This window comes from Herpailurus yagouaroundi, unplaced genomic scaffold, assembly GCF_014898765.1.
Source record: "Herpailurus yagouaroundi ecotype Mexico unplaced genomic scaffold, PumYag 222, whole genome shotgun sequence".
Lineage (NCBI taxonomy): Eukaryota > Metazoa > Chordata > Mammalia > Carnivora > Felidae > Herpailurus > Herpailurus yagouaroundi.
In genome coordinates this window covers 3,061,411-3,082,998 of record NW_024412453.1, presented here as the reverse complement: position 1 = coordinate 3,082,998, position 21,588 = coordinate 3,061,411, and the positions used below count along the sequence as shown (strand labels likewise).

Genomic DNA, 21,588 nt, shown 5'->3' with positions numbered 1-21,588 from the left:
TTCTGTTGTTTATGCCACCCAGCCTAAGGTATTTGTTATAGCAGCCCTAGCAAACTAATACTAATTAACTCTGTTGGGAGAGGGGGCTGTCCTGTACATTGGAGGATGTTTAGTAGCATCCTTGGCATCTACTCAATAGATGCCAGTAGCAGACTCCCCCTGCTCCCACCTCTTGCCAGTTGTGGCAATCGAAAATGGCTCCAGATATTGTTAAATGTTTCCCAGTGGGGATGGGGTGGATTGTCCCCAGTTGAGAACCATTCTTTCAAAGCCATTAAAATAAGACCCCCTTTTCTCTATTTTCATTTACTCCTTATTTCCCCCAGAATTATTATTGACTTCCTATTTAGATGTTAGAACTTGTTAATTTACACGATGGCTTTGTTCCACTTCCTGTTCCTGCCTTTTTTTTTTTTTTTTTTTTAAACATAATCTGTATACCCAATATGGGGCTTGAACTCACAATCCCAAAATCAAGAGTCACATGCTCTACCAAGTGAGCCAGCCAGGAGCCCCTGCCCTACCTTTTTAATTTTAATGTTTACTTATTTTTGAGAGAGAGAGAGAGAGAGAGAGAGAGAGAGAGAGAGAGAACATGAGCGAGGGGCAGAGAGAGAGGGAGGCAGAATCTGAAGCAGACTCCAGGCTCTCAGTTGTCAGCACAGAGCCCAACGCAGGGTCCATGATCTCATGGACCAAGAGATCATGACCTGAGTTGAAGTCGGACACCCGACCAACTGAGCCACGCAGGTGCCCACGTCCCTACCTTTTTAAAAATCACTGCTGGGGCGCCTGCGTGGCACAGTCGGTTAAGCGTCCGACTTCAGCCAGGTCACGATCTCGCGGTCCGTGAGTTCGAGCCCCGCGTCGGGCTCTGGGCTGATGGCTCAGAGCCTGGAGCCTGTTTCTGATTCTGTGTCTCCCTCTCTCTCTGCCCCTCCCCCGTTCATGCTCTGTCTCTCTCTGTCCCAAAAATAAATAAACGTTGAAAAAAAAAATCACTGCTATTTTCCTGATATGCTGGGTCCATATCCATAGCCCCTCTGTTCCACAGAAAAGGGGAAGACAAGTTCCTTTCTTCTTGCTTCCACATGGAGAGTTGGGGTCCTAAACTCAGGTGTGGCCTGGGAATTGGGAAGAACCAGGAAGCCAAGTTCTTGGAAGGAGAAGGAGGGATTATTCTCTCTGCCTCGGCACTTGTCTTTCATTGCAAGCTTGACTGGAGATGACACTATCTGGTCTTTGCATATAGGCAACTGAAGCCCAGATGAAGCAAGTGATATCCCCAAAGCCTCAATTGCAGCCGGGGAGTGCTGGAACCAGGTCCAGACACTAGTTCCTCTGACTTCCAATCCAGTGTTTCTTCCTCCTCCACTATGTGCCTTTTCTCTTCTCCTTATCAGAAGGAGCAAGGGAATGGTCCACACGTGGTCAGCCAAATAGGGTCAACTAAACAGAGCTGAGAATCTTTGCTCAGCTTCCTTGAGAGTAGTGGATGAGGCCAATTCCAAAGAATGACTGATCAAGACTTCAGCAGCATGGTCATCATCCTAAACGTGGCCTTCTTGGGAGATGACAAAATGAGTGTGCATTTAGGGAATAATTAATAAAGGCAGGTGCCAGCCTAGGTGGGAGTGAGACAAAGAGGCTGTCTGCATGTCTGTGACCAAGTCACTCAACAGGCCATAGTGGGTCTGCCTCTGCACATACCAGGGGTTGTTGGTAAAATTAAATAAGATAAAATGTTTGCAACATGCTTTATGACTTATAATTATGCAAAATATTGCACAGAAGCATTAATGAGTTTGGGCATCCCTGAAGTCCAGCAACAGTTGACCTTAACCAAATGTGCTAAAGGAGCCCATTAACAGTGTGATGTGACAAAGCTGCATTAACTATGGGATGATGGAGACCTGGGACTGCACGCCTCACTAACAGGTTGTGGCTGAGAACTTAGACGTTAACTCAGCTCAGGTTATATGCCTTACCTCATAACCCTCAACATGACTCTAATCGCCCAGCTACTATTCTTCTTCCCATTTTACAGATAAGGATACTGAGACACACAGAAGCAAACAACTTAGCCAAGGTGTCACCACTTCTGGGTTTGTCACAGTGGGGCCAGCTGGCATAGAAAGTGGCAGAGTTGCTGCGTGTTTGCTTGGTTTCCGTCTCCTTAGAGGAGTTTATTTTTTAGGCAGTACAGGGTAACAATACTTTAGGCTCTCGAGTCAGCCAGTCTGGGCTCCAGTCTTGGTTCATTGAGTTACTAGCTGTGACCTCTGTCAAGTTACCTAAACACTCAGATCAACTTACTTCCTCATCTGTAAAATAGGAATAATAATAGTAGCTACAACATTAGGTTATAGTGATGGATAAGTTGGTTAATGTTTATTAAATGTTGGTGCAGCATAAATGTTCTATAGCTGGTCTCTCTTAGAAACATCTATCTTTTCGGGGAAAATGAAGCCTTTTCATGAAATAACCTACACCGTTTCTGTGGGTTTTATTTCATAGCCAACAATCTCACTAATCTGTCTCTAGGCTTCCTCCTCACAAAGAGACTACATTGGTGGTATTAGGGGGTTGGGAATCAGAGCATTCAGATGGCAGAGAGATTTGGGGGCCTATCCCACAGGGATGGAGAAAGGGGTTCCAAACTCTGGCGTGCATCAGAATCACCTGGAGCAGTACTGCCTATTCTAAATAAAAGGTGGGTCACATGTCACTTTAAGGTTTCCAGTAGCCATATTTTGAAAATGTAAAAAGAAACAGGTGAAAAATTTTTTAATAATTTATTTAATTCAGTATATCAAAAATATTCATTTCAACATATAATCAATATTAAAACTCATTAGACATTTTGCTTTTTTTTCTTAATAAGCCTTTGAAACCCAGCCTCTATTTATATTTGCCTCACCTCTAATTCAGAATAGTTACATTTCAAGGGCTCAGTAGGATATGTGACTGGTGGCTTCTGGACTGGACAGTGCTGATCCGAAAAGCCAGTTAAAGCATAGATTGCAGGGTCCACACCCAGAATTTCTGATTCAGCAGACTGGGGTGGGGCCCGAGAATATACAATTCTAATAGGTTCCCAGGTGATGCTGATGCAGCTGGTCTGGGGCCACACTCTGAGAAGTATGTGTCGAGTTAGACCTGAACCCAGCTGTCTGACAGGGACTCTGGTCCAGGCAATACAGTATCTCCCATCCCCTGCCCTGAAGGTGTGGACAGTCAAGGTCCAACGAGTCTCTGGGTCCTGAAAACAGCAATTCAAAGAACACAGTTTCTTGTACACAGACTCTAGGGGCATTTGGAGAAAAGGAGAAAGCAAGTGAAACATTCTCTCACTGGACCATCTTTCCCGGACTCTAAGAACTCAGAGAGCTGCTCCTGTTTATTGTTGGTTTTTTGTTCAAAAGAGGAAACTGGGGGCGCCTGGGTGGCTCGGTCGGTTGAGCATCCAACTTCCACTCGGGTCGTGATCTCACGGATCATGAGTTTGAGCCCTGCATTGGACTCTCTGCTGTCAGCACAGAGCCCACTTCGGATAATCTGTCCCTCTCTTTCTGCCTCTCTCTCTCTCTCTCTCAGGAGGGAGGGAGGAGGGAAAGGAGGGTGGGAAGGAGGGAGGAAGGGAGGAAGAAACTGAAGCCCAGAAAAGGTGAACAGTTTTACCTGAAGTCACTGAGACCTGGGCTTGGAGCTCAGGTTCCAAGAGCTTTTTTGTTTGTTTTTTGTAATTTCCCTTTAAAATAAAATCTCTGACTCAATTTTCTAGTTATAATCCATCATCAACCCAGCAGCTGAAAGTGAGTTTCACCAGTAGCTAATCACCCAAGGTGGAGGTTATTAAAAATGCTTAAGTTACCCTGAACCATAAAGAGAAAAACAGCCTGAGGTCAGTCATGTCCTGTAGGAACTTAGATACTTTGATGGAAAAGCTTCCTGAAGGAGAGAAGGAGTCTTACTTGTCAACAAATTTGCCAAATCCGTATTCCAGCATATTTGAAAGGCAAGTTGTTTCTGTGGGTTTTATTTCATAGCCGACGATCTCACTGATCTGCAGAAAAAAGAAGAAAACAAGTGTGTACTGTCCAAGGTAGCACTGGCCAGTAGGCTTTCCATGATGTTGTACTCTGCGCTGTCCCTTACAGTAGCCACCAGTCACATTTGGCCATTGAGCCCTGGAAATGTGGCTAGTGTGATTGAGGAGCTGATTTTTTAAATCTACTTTTACTTAAAATTGAATAGCTGTGTACAGCTAGTGGCAAATGAATTGGATGGTGCAGGTCTAAAAATGTGGGAGGCTGCCTAGGGCCCACACTGCATTCCATCTGGCTTACTGGGGGTCTCTACCAAGCAGCACTCGGTGGTCTTTGTGAGGACCAGTGGTGTCAACTTGTGAGCATCCTGGGGGTGCAACCGGATCTGGTTTGTTTTCGTGCTCCTAGTGCAAAGCCTGGTCCGTGACAGAAGCTTCAGTGTTTGCTGAGTAAAAGGAGGAAGTCATGAGTACACAGACCCCCCTCCACACAAATTCTGTGATCTGAGGATGCTGAGAAGGAAGAAATCCGCTCTGTCCAAATATCTTCCTTTCCACCCCAGTGTGCTAACTTGTTGGAACAGTTCACAACTGTGCCCATTCCTTTGGTGTAAATACTACCCCATACTTGTCTTTTAAGTGAAAATATCCCTGAAGAAGGTCTCACTTGAAATCTCTGATGGCTTTGAATACTTTTCTCAAAGACAGAGATCTGGGGGAGGATGAGGGTTACATGTGCTCAAGAGGAGGAGCAAGAAGACTGAAGGATAATAAGGCTCTGTAAAAAAACCTCACCTACTGCCCAATTTTGTCTCTGTTCAACCCCAGGAGGACTACAGAATGTCAGAGCAGAAAGCAATGTGAGAGGTGCAGGCTGTTCTGTCCTACTTAGCCCTGTGTCCCCAGGGCCTGGCAGTCAGTAGGCATCAATAAATATTTGCAGAGCAAAAGCATGAGTGAACCAGCTAATTCAAATGGCTTCCAATCTGGGTCCTGAGGACACCTGGAGGACCACTAGCATAGTGGAAATCAGAAGTAATAAACACTTATTGAGGGCTTACTATGAAGTAGGCACTGTTTTAAGACTTTTATACACTCATTTCATTCCCTCAATATGATGAGGAAGATACTAATGTACTATTACTCTTGTTTTACACATAAGGAAACTCAGACAAAGAAAATAAGTACCTTGTCCAAGACCATCCAACTAGTAAATGGAAGAATTGGTTGGGACTTGGACCCAGTTCTGCCTGAAAAGCTCTTCTTCACCACATCTAGTGGGGCTCTTAGGTCTTCTATGTACAGTTGTGAAGGTTATACACTGCATAACTCTAAAAAGTACAATTCACACTGTAGCACACAAGAACAGCATTCCCTAGAGTTGTGGATTGCAGTCTGCACAACTGTTCCTGGTGGCCCTGGACTTTGATTTATTCTCAATACCTGAAAATACGGCTTAGAACACACACTATCTCTAGGATTAAATGACATAACTACATAAAGCATTTGGCATAGGACTTGGCCAACTCAGAGAGTGGTAGTCTTATTTATTTATTATTAAAAAATTTTTTTCCGACATTTGTTTTTGAGATAGACAGAGCATGAGTGGGGGAGGAGCAGAGAGAGAGGGAGACACATAATCTGAAGCAGGCTCCAGGCTCTGAGTTGTCAGCACAGAGTCCTATGCAGGGCTTGAACTCATGAACAGCGAGATCATGACCTGAGCCAAAGTCAGATGCTTAACTGACTGAGCCACCCAGGCGCCCCTATTTTTTTTTTTTTTTTGTAATTACTTTTGTTAATTATAGAGACTAACAAAACATCTAGCTTTCTAATTCTAAGAGCTTGCAGCTGCCCTGTCTACTATGGAGCCACTAGCTTCTTGTGGCTATTGAGAACTTGAAATGTGACTGGCCCAAACTGAGATTCGCTCTAGGTGTAAAAGAATACCATGTTTCCAAGACTTAATATGAAAAATATGAGATCACATTAACATTTTTTTACATCGACTACCTATTGAAAAAATATTTTGAATATGTTTGGTTAAATGAAATGTAAATTTTTTTCATCTGTCAGTGCTTTTAAAAAACATGGCTACTACAAACTTTAACACTAGACATATGGCTTGTATTATTTTCATTGGGCAGCATGGTCCTAGAAGGGTAGCTTTAGTATACACCACCGTGGTTTCTTCCTAAGTCAAATGTCACCCTGTTCCATCTTGTTTTAAATCACAGTAGCAACCCCTTTGCTGATATCAGTGCCCCAAATAAAGGGACTAGCCCTACCTGCTTAAGTTCTGGGAAATGGTCAGAAACCACAGCACAGCCACCCTATGACCCCAGAAGTTACATTTGGTAGCCTTGACAGCAAGAGGTGGTTTAGCCTTCAGAGCCCCCTGCCTGAGCCAGAACCTGTACAAATGGTTCTCTTGAGTTAGGCATTTGGGCAGAGAATGGTTCCCCTAGGCCGGTGGCTGTCACTAGGGTGGCTTGTGGTTTGACCTACAATGCAGGCAGGACAGGCCTCTGACTGTGGGCACCCTTTTATGTATCTGATGGCCTCTTTCCTGTCTGAGCTCACTTGCAACTGTTCAGCCCACTGGGGTTCCACTTTAGGGGTTCATTATTCAGGAGCCACCTTCTTGGGGCTATATTCCACTTTTACCTACAGCTTACTGTCCCCTCTTACCTGATATTTCTTTCCCCATTTCCCCCATCTAGGCTGAGTCATAGACCTAGATTCCGATTCCCTCTCCCACCACTTACTAGTCACATGACCATTTACTTATTCTCTCCAAAGCCTCAGTTTTCTTATCTGTGAAGTGGAGATGATCATCCCTACTTCAAAGGGTTGTTGAGAGGATAAAATGAGGGAATCCACACAAAGTATACAACACAGTACCCAGTTCATAGTTGGTATGAACTATGTTTGAGCTATTACTGTTATTATTCTTCTAAGGAATTTTTTCCCATTCTGTCCATCTAAGTGATCTGTAAATGAGCATTATGAATGTCTAGGAATGGTTGGGATTTTTAAAGTGTCTACATGTGGGAATAGCATCATCAAAGGGAAAGGACCAGGTGGAGGAGATGGCTTTCCGAGTCTCCTGAGGGGTTTTTTAAAGGCCATTGATGAGGGCACTTTCTATAGTGCCATCTCATGGAGAGACCTAGCACTACACCAAAGGCCACTTGTCTATCCAACCTCCCCAGCCCTCCAAATGGGCCAATGTACTAGTCAGGCTAGGTCCATAAGGGCACCCTATGAGCACCAAGTGGGGGCAGGTGCTCCTGTGCAGCCCTCTCTGCTGGGACAGCCCAAGACCATAAGTCTCCTAAGAGGACCTCTCCCCTGCCCTCCTTTACACCCTTTACTTAGGTGTTGAGTTTCAAGGCTTTCTGGGAAACTGAAAGCAGTTCTTCTTTACAGAAAAATCCAGAATCTCTGACATATCAAGATCTTGGTCTTCCCAGAGAGATCAAAATGCTCTGAGCTCAGACTTCATTCTCTGGAAGGTAATGGGTGTGCTCTCAGATTAGGTCCTTCCAGAGACATGTCCTTAGTCTTGTGCATGTTTCCGAAAGAGGGAATTCTAGGCCAAGCCACAGAGAAATCTGCCTATGGAGAGGCAGTCTCAACTCCAACTCTCTGGTAGAGGACGTTTCAAGGCCATTTCTAGCCCTTGAATGTGATGATTATTTTAGAAACACAGTCAGTTTTCTTTTTTCTGCTTAGTGTTCACACCACACTTATCACCCTCACACTTAGTTGCTTATAAAAGTCCCAACTATTTTTAGAGGAGAATATTTATTATTCTCATTTATAGACTCAAAGGGCTGAAAGAAGAGTGAGGTATTATTTCTGAACATAGCCTGCTGGACGATGAAGCTCTACAATATCATTGGCCCAAGCAGGAATCATCTGGCATTGTCAAGAGGCCCCAGGAAAAGGCATGGCTTTCTCTTTTGTGTGTCCTTCATCAAGGGACAAATCCAGGCCCCTCTCACTGTAATTCAATGCCCTTATTATCCTTTAGGGTCCTGAGCAGCTACTTGCTTACAAAAGCAGACTACAAGAGTCTTTCTAGCCACTGGCTGAAGCAATATTCAATCATCATTAATGGGATCTCCAAAGAAAGGGGTCAACCTGTTTATGTGGAGAGGCAGGCATTTCATCCTGTATCCTGCCTATTTCCTTCCTTTAAAAGACTTTCCCTCCCATTATTAACCCCTTGGCTTCAAGCAGATTCTCCTTTCAGAAAGGAGAGGCTTGACCCAGTAATGGTTCCTGCCTTCCAAAGGGCGACCAGGACCAGGTAGGCATAGGCATTGACTGGCTGGCTAGAGGTGGACAGTGACAGTCACCTGCTGCCAGTGCCGGTCTTTCATCCCTGGGTTGCAGGAAATGCTGAGGATAGGGATGTGTTGCTTGAATTTCTCAATCTTCATTTTCACATTCTCTGCCAACCGCCTGGGTGCAGGTACATCAGCTAGAGTCTTGGTCAATTTATATATCGTTCTCCACATATTCCCTACTTCCTCTGAGATTTCCTCAGCATTCAGCAAAAAGAGGGGTCCTGAAATAGAAATCATGAGAGAAGGGTCAGACCACCAAGTAGATGTTAGTCATGGGTACACCTTTAATTCCCTGAATTTAGGATTCTGCCTATCTATGGTATGGATATGGGAACAAGCATAGGCTTTGGAGTGGGGTCTGGATCTAAAACCTCTCCTTAGCCAATGAAACATTGGGCATGTTTGTCTCAACTTTTCTAAGCCTCAACAGTATCACCTACGATACAGGGGTAATAACGGATACCTTGGCAAGTGACCGTAAGCAAGGTAAGTAAAGTGGTGAGCACAACATAACGCCTGCTGTGTAGTGCAAGTGTAGTCATGGAATCAGTTGTTAGCCCTGGTTGTAGATGCCATTACAGAAGCAGTAAAAGGTGCTCCACAAATACTGTGAAATATTAACAACTGGAGAATGTGGGTGAACGAGGATATGGGAGTTCTTTGTATAGCTCTGGCAACTTTTGTGTAAGTTTGAAATTATCGTAAAAAGATTCTTTTCAAAACAAAAATTGACCCCTCATTTAAAAAAAAAAAAAGTGCGCCAAAACATTAATTTCCTTCTCCTCCTTTTCTTCATAGGGATCCTATAGCATTTGGGTTTCACATTTGGTCAAAATCCTTCCACACTGCTGCTTTCTTCCCCGAGGATATATCAAATCGGTGTTAACTCTTGGGTCATGATGTTGCTAATTTACTCAAAAACACTCTTATTTCATGGCTACCAAGACTAAATAAAGCTTCGTTAATTTAACTTGTTTCATCAGCCCAACATTTGTGAGTTGAGTGATCAAAAATTAAAACTCTTTGGAGCACCTGGGTGGCTCAGTCAGTTAAGCATCTGACTTCAGCTCAGTCAGGTCATGATCTCACAGGTTGTGGGTTTAGGCCCTGCATCAGACTCTGTGCTGATAGCTTGGAGCCTGGAGCCTGCTTCGGATTCTGCATCTCCCTCTCTCTCAGCCCTTCCCCTGCTCATGCTCTGTCTCTCTCTGTCTCTCAAAAATGAATAAACATTAGAAAAAAATTTTTTAAATTAAAACTTTTTGAATTGTACATAGTGTACAGGAAATATATAAAAATAATAATACACCATGTCCAATTGGGGTTTTTCATGGTAATGTGAGGCTTGTTTAATATTTGAAAATCAAACAATGTAATATACTCTATTAACAATCTAAAAAAAGAAAATCACATGATAGTATCAACAGATGTGGAAAAAGCATTTGAAAAAATTCAGTATCCATTTATGATAAAAACCTCTAAGCAAACTAGAAATAGAAAGAAGCTTATCAGCTTGACAAAGGGCATCTATGAAAAACCTATACTACCACCATACTCTTGTATATTGGAAATATGTACGGTTTTTTACATGTCAATCATACTATATCAAAGTGATTTTAAAAAACAAAACCAGAGGTGCCTGGGTGGCTCAGTTAGTTAAGCTTCTGACTTCAGCTCAGGTCATGCTCTTGTGGTTCATGAATTCGAGCCCTGCATCAATCCCAACTTCAGATCCTCTGTCCTTCCTCTCTCTCTGTCCCTTCTCTGCTCATTCTCTCTCAAATGAATGTATGAATGAATGAATACATAAATAAAATTTAAGGCTTTTCTATAAAAAAAACAAAAAAAAAAGGATAAAGAATAGAGAGAAAGAAAGAAAGATCCCTAACAGTTAATGGTGAAAGATGGAATACTTTTTCCCTAAGACAAAGCAAGAATTTTCACTCTCATAATTCCTTATCAACATCATACTTAAAATCCTAGACAGTACAATGAGGCATGAAAAAGAAAGAGGAGGCATACAGATTGGAAGAGAAGAAATAAAATGTCTTAGTTTTCCTGATGACATGACTGTTTATACAGGTGATCCAAGAAATCTAAATAACAACAATAATGAAATCTTTGCTGGAGAGCAAAAACACTGTAACAGAAATGAGAATATATCTGATGGGTTCATTAGTAGACTAGATGCAGCTGAGGAAAGAATCTTTAAGTTTGAGAATATGTCACTAGAAACTTGCAAAGTTAAAAAGAAAATAAGATGGGGGAAGAAATGGAGCAGAAAGGCTAAGAACTGTGGGATAGCTACAAGATGTGTAACACACTGGTAATGGAAATACCAGAAGCAGCAGAGAAAGAAATGGAAAAAATATGTGAAGCATTAATGACTGAGAATTTCCTCCAAATTAATGTCAGACACCAAGCTACAGATCCAGGATAAATGCCAAAAATGACACTTAGGTATATGACATTCAAGCTGTAGAAAATCAAAGTTAAAGAAAAAACTTGAAAAATGCCAGTGGGGGGGGTGCAGGGGGAAACACCATACCTTTAGAGAAGCAAAAATAAGCCTTACATTCTACTTCTCCTCAGAAAACACACAAACAAGAAGAGAGTGGAATGAAGTATTAAAAGCATTGAGAGAAAAAAAACCCAACCAACCTAAAATTCTCTATCCTGAGAAATTATCCTTCAGAAGTGAAGGAGTAACAAATACTTTCTCAGACAGAGAGAAATTGAGGGAATTTGCCAGTAGGTACCTTGCAAGAAATATTAAAAGAAGTTCTTCAGAAAGAAGGAAAAGTATTTGTCAGAAACACAGATTTACTTAAAGAAAGGAGGAGCATTAAGGAAAGGATAAGTGAAGGTAAAATAAATACTTTGATTTTTCTTATTCTTAGATGATCTAACAGTTTGTTCAAAATAATAAGAGCAACAATATATTTGATGATTACAGTTTATATACAGGTGTAATGAAGAACAGAAATGACACAGCAGATAGAAGGGAAGAATTAGGAACACTTTGCTTTTACAAGGCATTTTTGAAATGAAGTTATATATAAACTTTAAATATGGCCCAGCAGTCTACTCCCAAGCATTTATCCAAGAAGAACAGAAACTTATGTTAACATAAAAACTCATGCATGAATGTTTATAGCAGCTATATTCATAACAGCCTAAAACTGGAAACAGCCCAAATATCCACCAGTGGATAAATGGGTAAACAAACTGGTATATCCATGCAATGGAACACTACCTAGCATAAAAGGGAAGGACCTATGGATATATCCAAAAACTTGGATGAATCTCAAAGTAGTATGCTGTGTGAAAGAAGCACTCTCAAAAGGTCTCAAAAAGACAAAACTATAGTAATAATGAAGAGCTCAACAATGCCAGGTCTTCTGGCTGAGGGGAGAGTGTGACTACAAGGGGCAGTACAAGAAATTTTACTGAAATGATGAAACTTCTGCTCTCTGATCGTGGTGAATCTATACATGTGTTTAACATTTATATACCAAAAAAGTCCTTTTTGTTGTATATGAATTAAAAAAATTAAGTGTAAAAAAATTAAAAAAAAATTTTTTTTTATTTTTGAGAGAGACAGAGTGGGAGCAGGGGAGGGGCAGAGAGAGAGAGGGAGACACAGAATCCTAAGCAGGCTCCAGGCTATGAGCTGTCAGCATAGAGCCTGATGAAGGGCTTGAACTCACGAATGTGAGATCATGACGTGAGCCAAAGTCAGACTCTTAACTGAACCAAGTGCCCCTAAGTGTAAAAAAATTTTAATACAGTATCTCTTTCTAATAAAAAGACTTGGTCAAGTATAAATATTTCTCTGACACCATAAAAATTTTGTATCTTAAACCAATGAAAAGCATCATGTTTAAAGGTGACACTCTGCAGGAATTCCCATGAAAATCAGGAAGAAGACAGAGATGCCCATTATTACCACTGTTTATTTTGGAAGTGCTGGTCAACACAGAACAGTGAATAAATAAAGGGGTATGAAAATAAATAAAGAAGGTAAAATATATTGTTTAGATATGACTGATAACCTGGAAAGTTTAAGAGCATCAGTGAAAATGCAAGTTTTTTAAATGAAAAAGAAAATGCCAATTTAAACATAAAATCAACAGAGGTGCCTGGGTGGCTCAGTCGGTTATAAGCTTCTGACTTTGGCTCAGGTCATGATCTTGCGGTTCATGGGTTCAAGCCCCACATTGGGCTCTGTGCTGACAGCTCAGAGCCTGGAGCCTGCTTCGGATTCTGTGTCTCCCTCGGTCTCTGCCCCTCCCCTGCTCGCGTTCTCTTTCTCTCAAGTAAACATTAAAAAAATTTTTTTAATGAAAAATAAACATTAAATCAACAAAACTAAATTAAACAAACAAAAAATAAATAAAATAAATCAGCAAAAAGTTTTCAAAGCTATTATTTCCCAGGTTCATTGAGGGTGTGAAGAATGGGCACTCAAGTGCTGCTAGAAGGTTAATAAAACATAACTTTTCTGGAAGACCATAACAATATCATCATCATCAACAACCAGTTTTTAAAATCCTAGTAATTTTCATTACAATAGCTTTGATCTAGCCATTTCACTTTCAGGAATTTATCCTAAGAAAACGATCAAAATTGCATCCAGAAAACTGGTGCAAAGATGCTCATCACAGTTGTGCTTGAAATAACTGCGGCACTGGAAACTGAAGGCTCACCTCTAAGGGTCCCTGTGTTTGTCCCCTGCTCTTATGCCCTCTCCCCAGGTGACATCATTCATGCCTTTTACTTGTAATCTATACTCAATCATTCCTCAATATAAATCATCCCCCCCTCCCCCACCACCAAACCTATAACTTAACTTCAGGCTGATTTTCTCAAATGTTAGTTAATGTTCCCATTTGGATGTTTGCAGACACCTTAAGCCCAGTATATTCAAATTGATGTGTCTTTTTTCCCAACAAATTTGTCACTTCTCTCGTTCAGTGATGGCAATATCCACCAAACTGCCTGGGCTAATAATCTGGAAATCACTCCAGTTTCTCCCCTCTCCCTCCTTGCCCCTTGCCCCTTTGAGATCAATCATTAAGTCCTGTTGACTCCACCTTAATTTCTCTCTAGCCTCCAGGATCTAAAGGAAAAGGAGTAGTTTACAGTTATCTGTGGCACTCTGGCCTTTCTTGAAGCAGCACAGTAGTGCAACTGCCATCTTATTCTCCTCTCACCTGCCTCTCCACAATCCACAGCTCTGGGTGGCTGCCCCTTCCATTCTACCCTAGCAAAAGGTCTTGGCTCTTCAATCCCCACTTCCCATCATTATCACATTGGAAAAATTCGACTGTGTGGCTGCGTCTAGAGTGTAAGAATATGATAAAAAGTCCAGCCTGAAGCTAAAGTCCAAACCCTATTCTAGAACTGGCTAGGTTGGATCCACTATCTCATCCCTACCCTGTCCCAGTAGAGTGAGCCTGCAACATACCGTTCATCCACTCCTCTGACTTGATGCTAAACTCGTACGTTGTCAGCCACAGCTGCTCATAAGGCCCTTTGTTGGTCAACACGGTTTGCAGGAGAGGGAAGGTACTCTTCTCCTTTTCCAACAGATCCTCTTCCTTATTGATCAACTGCAGGGCAAAAGGGGATGCTGTTTATTGGGTGGCTGGTTTTCTGAACCCTGGAAGCCACCATGGCAAATTCCTCAGTGGTTTGAACACCAAGTTGAGGAAGATGCTTGTTCATCTGGAGAGCGAGAGAGAAAAATAAGGCATGGACTCAAGTAAGACGGTCCCTCTGCTACCTCTGAGGGCCACAACAGCTAAGATCTAGCTGGATGAAACCCTGGGATAATTTGCCACTTGCTCCATCATCTTTGATCCTACTCTACCATATCCACGTCCCCATTTTCACAATTTTCTTATGTACGTTAGCTGTCTACATGATATTGCCTTCTTATGTGGACTTACCTCAAAGATAAGGACTTTAATGGTTAGAGAACTTATTTGCTGACCTTCAGGGAAATTGCCTTAGCTTCTCTATGCCTTAGTTCTCCCATTTTAAATAGAGATAAATAGGGACAATAACAATGCCTACCCCAAAGGTTTGTTATGGGTGTTAAGTGATATATTTTAGCCCTTTAGTGGTATATATGAAGCCCTTTGTATACTGGTGAGCACATAATAAATACTCAAAATACGTGAGCAATTATTTTACTGTAATTTCTTCTTTGTGCACTCAGCAACTAACAAAAAAGCTGGTATAATGTAGGGATGTAGAAAAAGGTAGCTGAAAGCACCAATGAAAGAAGTGGTCAACCAACCAATCAACAGTATCTACCTGACAGGTGATGTTAGGACAATGCAGAACCAAGAAACAGAATGAAGAGAGCAGGACAGAGTCATAAGTCTCCAACCCAGACCCCTAGACCCCAAACCTCAAATTCCACCAGTGCTTGATCTAGGTTCTTTGAAAGCTCGTGAAGCTTTTCAACATTGTTCTTCATTTCTTCTGTAGTCATCACTTCACGTTTCCTAAACCCTTCCAGTTCCTTGCTGTATCCCTCAAGTTTCGACTCAAATTCTGAGCACCTAAAAGCAAAGGACATCCCAATCACATCTGGACTTTCCAATTTGATTTTCAGAGTATCAGCATTGCTCACTCATATTCAAGCCTGGGGAGAATCTGATATGATGCATGATATAATACAATATATTAACTTATGATCCTACCTCTCAGAGATGCCTGCTATGAATCTATTGGTGGTTAAACATTTCCAGATGTTTTCCTGTATCGATAAATACATGCGTGTGCACATATATGAAATCTATATACTATATACATATATATAAAATGTATGTATACACATATTATTGTTATCCATTAGATATTTATTATTGATGGCTTAATGCATTCCAAGGACTGCTCTAGGCACCAGGGACATATTTTTGATATACACTAGCCTCATGGAGCTTGCATTTTAGTTTGAGGAGACCTAGACAAGAAATACACATGGATGGATGGGTGGGTGGGTGGAGAGATGGATGGATAAATTCACACATAAAGATAAAATGTTGTGTTTCTGATGGTGATAAATACTTTGAAGAAAATAAAACAGGGAAGAGTGCCTAGTGGATGGAAGTACAAGGCTACTCCAGCTAGAATGATCAGGGAAGACCTTTTAGCAACAAAGCAGGTCACAGATTTATTTTTCCCTTTTTCTAACAAGGTAGATTATATTATATAGTGTTGAGTTATAATTGCTTAGCACATTATAGTTTCCAAAGTATTTTCATGGCCATAATAAATACATAGGCATATATTTCATATAATAATACAGTCACTAGTAAATAGTAGGCACTCGGGAAACTAGGTTGAGTAAATGAGTTGTATTTGTGGGACCACCTGGAGTCTAAGAGAGGATAATTTAGGGATTTCAAGATGGTGGACTGGTCAGAATTCTGGTATGAAATGGAACTTACTCCAATGTCCGCAGACAGAGGCTTTAATGAAGAGACTACCTACAGAGGTGAAATATGGGTAGCCTTATAGGGAAGCCACTATGACCCCTTGGGCCAAGGGAACAATGGGAACTGAGATGGGGACAGCAAATGGAGAAAAATTAGCACCAAAGCCAAAAATTAATGTGGGCTGGGAAAACAGGTCAAGTTTCTTAGAGAGGGAATGGGGTTGCTTTCACAGACAACAAATGAATCAATGAATATTGCTCAGCCCTCCTCACACATTGTTCTCAGCACTAATGCAAGAATGATGGATGTGAGTTTTAAGAGTTCACCAAAGAGAAGGCTGGACCCAGGGCTATGGGGTTCTCCTAGAGGTGCTCTTGTGCTGAATCCGCTGTTGAGAGCTCAGGAACCAGTCATGCCATCAGGCTAAGAGTCGCCCCTCCAATAGTGTTCTCCTCTCACCATAAATGACAGTTCACATTTCTCCCAGAGCCACCGTCACTCCTCTGAACTTTAACAGCATTTGCTGCCTCTGAATAGTCTTAGAGCACTGAGAGTATGCTTGCAAGGCTGTGGTCTGGGGATTTTTTTCCCCAAAGAAGTCATTGTTCAAAGGATGAAGGAAACAGATGGTTTCTGAATACCTACCATGTGCTGGGTACCACTCAGGCACAAAATCACATCGTCTCATTTCATCCCTCTGCACAATGATACGTCTCAGGAAATGAGATGATCTGAGATGGACTCTGTTATCCCATTTTCTGGATGAGGACACTAAGGCTCAAAAAGATAAACTTTCTCCTGTTCACGAACCTGCAAATCGGTTCCATGGTGGAGGCTGTGCATAAGGGGCCATGGGGTAAATGGGAACTCTGTACTTTCTCACTTTTCTTGTGAATTTTAAAACTGCTCCAAGAAATAAAGTTTATTAATTAAAAATTTTCAGTACCACCTACTGGGCTAGTTCTAGGTTCTGAGGACAGTATTCATTTAGGTAGAGAGAAAAGGCCACTGGAAGAAAAAATGGTGTGCACATTTTCTCCTTCAGCCCAAACTCCCATTCTATGTAGAAATTTCTTTTATCTACATTTTTCCTTCCTTCTAAGTATTTTCAGGGACTATAGGACCTAAGGTTGGGCAGTGGGCACTTCACACGTGAAGGGGATAGTAACTGGTATGACCACAGTTCACAAACCAAGTGTTAGAAGCTGGGATGGGTATGTGTGCCTGCGTGCATGTCTTTGCCCTGTACGTGGCACTTGGCCCACTTCACTCAACATTGTTTGATTTTTCAGTATGCCTATATTTTCTCTGCCTCTGGATTAAAATCTTTATTTAGTAGCCAAACACACTTACATGTCTAGAATACAGCACAGCCCATAGTAAAAATCCTTAATAAATACTGGTTGAATTGACAAATAATGAATGAATAAATGATACAGCCACATTAGCATTGAACAAGACCAGCTGCAAAATAGGCAATTTCTCAGCCTCCTACCATGCCTCTATTATCCCTGTCTTGATAACTCAGAGATCTGTGGTCTCCAATGTAAGGCTGACAATTTTGCTATTATTATTGTGAGGCCATTATTACATGCCACTATTTTTGTCTTTTTCTCTCTGTACCACCAAATTCCAATTGTTCAAAGCAGGGAGAGAAGGCATTGGCAGGGTCACCACAGTGAAGCAGGCTTAAAGAGAACATCCCTCAGTGGGAAACAAAAGGAAATTTCTTCTCCACCATTTGTCTTCAGCCTTCGCCCACGCATTCCTGTGGGGGGTGGGGGGGCTCTAGGCAGAACCAGAAACATGCAGTGTGTTACAAAGCTGGGTATCATTTCTGAAATAACCTCAGACTCTCCTTGTACCTTTTAATGAGGTCCATCTCAGCCTGATCTCTCTTGCTAAGGAGCAAGTTTCGGCTGTTTTCAAAGATATCTTCAATCTGGTCTGGCCAGAGGAAAAGAGTGCTGTTCAGTTTGATGTCCTCTTCTGCAAAACACATACAGTCTGCTCCAGGACACTGTTCAGCATAGGTCAGCATTCAGGGAATTAATTCAGCAGAACAAGAAGTCAACAGAAGTGGGTGTGGGGGTGGCAATGAATGGATGGGCCCATTATGGATGAATGATAGCCAATGTTTATCGAGCACTTACCAAGTGCCAGGCTAGAAGGGCAACAGTATTATCATCCTTGTTCTTACAGATGGGAAACAAAGTTTAGCCAAGTAATCAAGGTCACACCACTAGAAGGCAGCAGAGATGATTTCAAACCCAGGTCTAACCAACTCTAAAGCTAATGTTCTAACCATTAGGCTTCATTGCTTTCCCAGGGTGCATCTGAGTAGAGTAGAAACTTGGGCTGAAGTTCCATTTCTTTAAATTGTCACCTCATCTGAGTCTCAGTCTCCCTTCTAGTTAAATGTCAGTAATAAAATCAGTATCACTCTAAGGCTCAGGTCAGCTGAAATGTCCTGGGCTCTCTCTGTACCCTGAAGAACGTAGGAAGCAGAGGTCCAGTGTGTGTTCACATGGTCAAGGGCACAGCTCATGAATGTGCAGGGGGATGGTTAGGGCAACCCCTCTCTCAGTCCCAGTACCCATCTCTCCCTCCCATCACTCTTTCCCTCAAATACCATGAACACCAGGTAAATTCACAGGTATTTCCAGATGGAAGGAGGATCTGAAAACTTGGCTTGTGGAGAGTGTATCCATTTTTCCTTCAGAACCTGGTCCTTACAAAACTCTAACTTGGCCCAACAAGCCTTGAAAGGGCTCTGGCCATTTCTTTCCTTTAAAGATATTCAGGAGCATGAAGGAAAGTGCCCTGGCCTCTCCTCAAAGGTGAAATTGTATTAAGATTATAGATAACTGAAATCTATCCATTTATAAAAGGACTCTGCATTTGGAAGTGATTTTTTCCAGAAACCAGACACAAGATACCAGGACAGGCATCTAAGAACTCAAGTCCCTAGATATTTCTTCTTTTAGTCTAACAATAAGAAATCCCTTTGTTTGATTCAAATTCCTGAGGATAAGACCATGGAATTGGTGCGTCTAACGTATAAGGACACTTGAAAAGCAGCACTCCCAATATTGACATTTAGAGGTAGGACTGCCGACTCTCCTTCCTGACTCCTTACCTCTAAAAATATAAATATACATGTACGTTTGCACATAAATCTACATGTCATTGGACTTACGGGGCAAGTCTGCATAGTCCATCAGGAACTCTAGCCGTTCACTTGCATCTCTAAGTTGCCTCCGGAGTTTGAACACCGTGACATCACTGGATTTCTTTAAGAATTCAATGAGGAATACCAGCTCCTCAGTGTTGGCAGGAATTTCACTGACTTTGTCTGCAATGGTGCTGTACTGATTGCAAATGCTACAGGGAGAGGAACAGCCATCATCATCTCTACCATCTAAAATCACTTTCTTTTAAGACGTTTATGCTAAACAGGTATAATTCTCATCTGGAGACTAGAACAATGGTTTCCAACTTTTCTCTACCTGCAGATCTGTGATAGGTAATATTCATGTGCACACCACACCTCAAGAATACAAACAATAGTAAAGGAAATAACATCTCATAGGTTTTAAGCCCTTTACTACGTGCCATGCCCTATTCTAATCAGTGAATATATATATATTATGTATACATACATACATATATACATAATATATACATATATGTGTGTATATATAGATATACACACATGATATGTATGTGTGTGTGTATATATATATATATATATATATATATATATATATATATATATTAAACTTCACAACAATTCTAAGGGGTAGGGACTGTTATTATCAACATTTTATAATGGAAGAAAGTAAGGCTGAGTAACTCTGTCCAAAGCAACATGTTGTGGAGGTGTCAGGGACAAGATGCGACCCTGGCTCAAACGATTCCAAAGCTTGTACTCTTAACAGATATGCCATGGGTAGAATCCAGATTTAGACCCAAACAACAAGAATACCACCACCACCACCAGCAATAGCAATTCCTTGAATTTTACGCTGAAGTAGAACACTAAACTAATGGTAATCACTACTGTTTATAGTATGTCAGCAAGTTTATCCTCATGTGCTAGAGGTAGTTCCTGGTTGGCAAAGAGAAAGTGACATTCAACCACTGGGACCACTAGACCTAACTGCCTGCTTCCCAAACACAAGACTATGAGAAAGGACGCTATCTTTTTTTTCAAAGTTTATTTTGAGAGAGAGAGAGAGAGAGAGAGAGTGAGCAGGGGAAGGGCAGAAAGAGAGAGGGAGAGAACCCCAAGCAGGCTCTCACAAACTGAGATGACCTGAGCAGAAACCAAGAGGCAGGTGCTTAACCTACTGAGCCACTCAGGTGCCCCAAGAAAGGATGCTATTTAAGGATAATTTGAATGTCCCTAACTTATGCAAAAGCCAGCGATGACCATCATCAGTATTTTAATTATAATTAGGAACAAACTGCCTGTAATACATCCATGCCTAGCACATAGTAGCCCTTAAGAAATGCTAGCAATAGCTATCATAATTTTTATTAGTAATTGATTATTACATGTTGACATTCATGCATTATAAAAACCACTCGTTCCAATATTTTCAGTCCTCAATATTCCTTCTTTTGTTGTTTTTGTTTTTTCAAATGAAGTATAGTTGACAATATTCCTTCTTAATGTATAGAGACCCCTCCATAGTGAAGCTAATTACGTCAAACTGAAGAAAAAATGATTAAAACATCTTTGCAGACACTTCCAGGATCTTAAAAATGAATTTCTACACAATTTAGAAACTTTCTGCAGAGAAAAACTATCTACTGTACTACATAGGCTCAATATTACATAGTATTTTCCACTTCTTGGACTCAGAGCCACATTACACGTCCCAGCCTCCTTTGCATTTTTAGTCGGGTATTCTAACAGTAAGCTTGGGCTACCATAACAAAACATCACATACTGGATGGCTTAAAAAACAGGAAATTATTCTCTCACAGTTCTTAGAGGCTGGGAAGTCCAAGGTCAAAGTACCGACCAATTTGGTTCCTAGTGAAGGCTTTCTTTCTGGCTTGCAGACAGCTGCCTTCTCACTGTGTCCTCATGTGGGGAGAGGGGGAAAGAGCTCTGGTGCCTCCTCCTCTTCCTACAAGGGCAACAGCCCTATTGGATTAGGATCCCATCCTTATGACCTCATTTAACCTCATCATCTCCTTCAAGGCCTAGGCTTCAAATACAGCCACACACTGGGCACTAGTGTTTTTGCTACAGGCTGAATGTTTGTGTGCCCCCAAAATCCTTATGTTAAAACCTATTCTCTAATGTGATGGTATTTGGAGGTGGCCTTTGGAAGGTAAATAGGTCATGAGAGCTATGCCCTCATATATGGGTTTAGTGCTCTTATAAGAAAGACCCGATGGTTGGTCTCCCAGCCTCTTAGCATCTTTCCCTCTTCTGGGAACTACACCCTAAGTCTTGGGGTACCCCCATCCCAAATTCACATGGTTCACATAGGGCAGACATCCACCCCAGAGATGGGACTGCCACCTGATCTAAGCCATCTTCTTCACCATGGCATTTGGTTCATTTGCACAAAATGCAAAAATGCAAAAATTTGGCATTTGCACAAAAGACCCAAGTCAGGCTAGTGTCACACAGGCCAGGACTTTTTGAGGTAACTGGAAAGACAGAAACCACTGACCCCTCTGGATGGGAATCAGGGAGGATGTAAGC

At 41.6% G+C, this 21,588-nt stretch overlaps 1 protein-coding gene across 2 annotated transcripts in view; it reads right to left on the bottom strand.

The window, feature by feature from the left end:
• Window positions 1-21,588, bottom strand: part of DNAH3 (dynein axonemal heavy chain 3) — a 176,612-nt gene that overhangs the window by 119,795 nt on the left and 35,229 nt on the right. For both annotated transcript variants that reach the window (XR_005785574.1, XM_040458819.1), the window contains exons 15-20: window positions 19,060-19,244; window positions 17,726-17,849; window positions 14,828-14,981; window positions 13,877-14,021; window positions 8,416-8,627; window positions 3,975-4,066 (exon numbers count right to left, since the gene is read on the bottom strand). Coding sequence is in view for 1 of the 2 variants with exons in the window: in XM_040458819.1 (XP_040314753.1) it covers window positions 3,975-4,066; window positions 8,416-8,627; window positions 13,877-14,021; window positions 14,828-14,981; window positions 17,726-17,849; window positions 19,060-19,244 (912 nt within the window). In the remaining variant the exon portion in view is untranslated. The remainder of the gene's footprint in view (window positions 1-3,974; window positions 4,067-8,415; window positions 8,628-13,876; window positions 14,022-14,827; window positions 14,982-17,725; window positions 17,850-19,059; window positions 19,245-21,588) is intronic.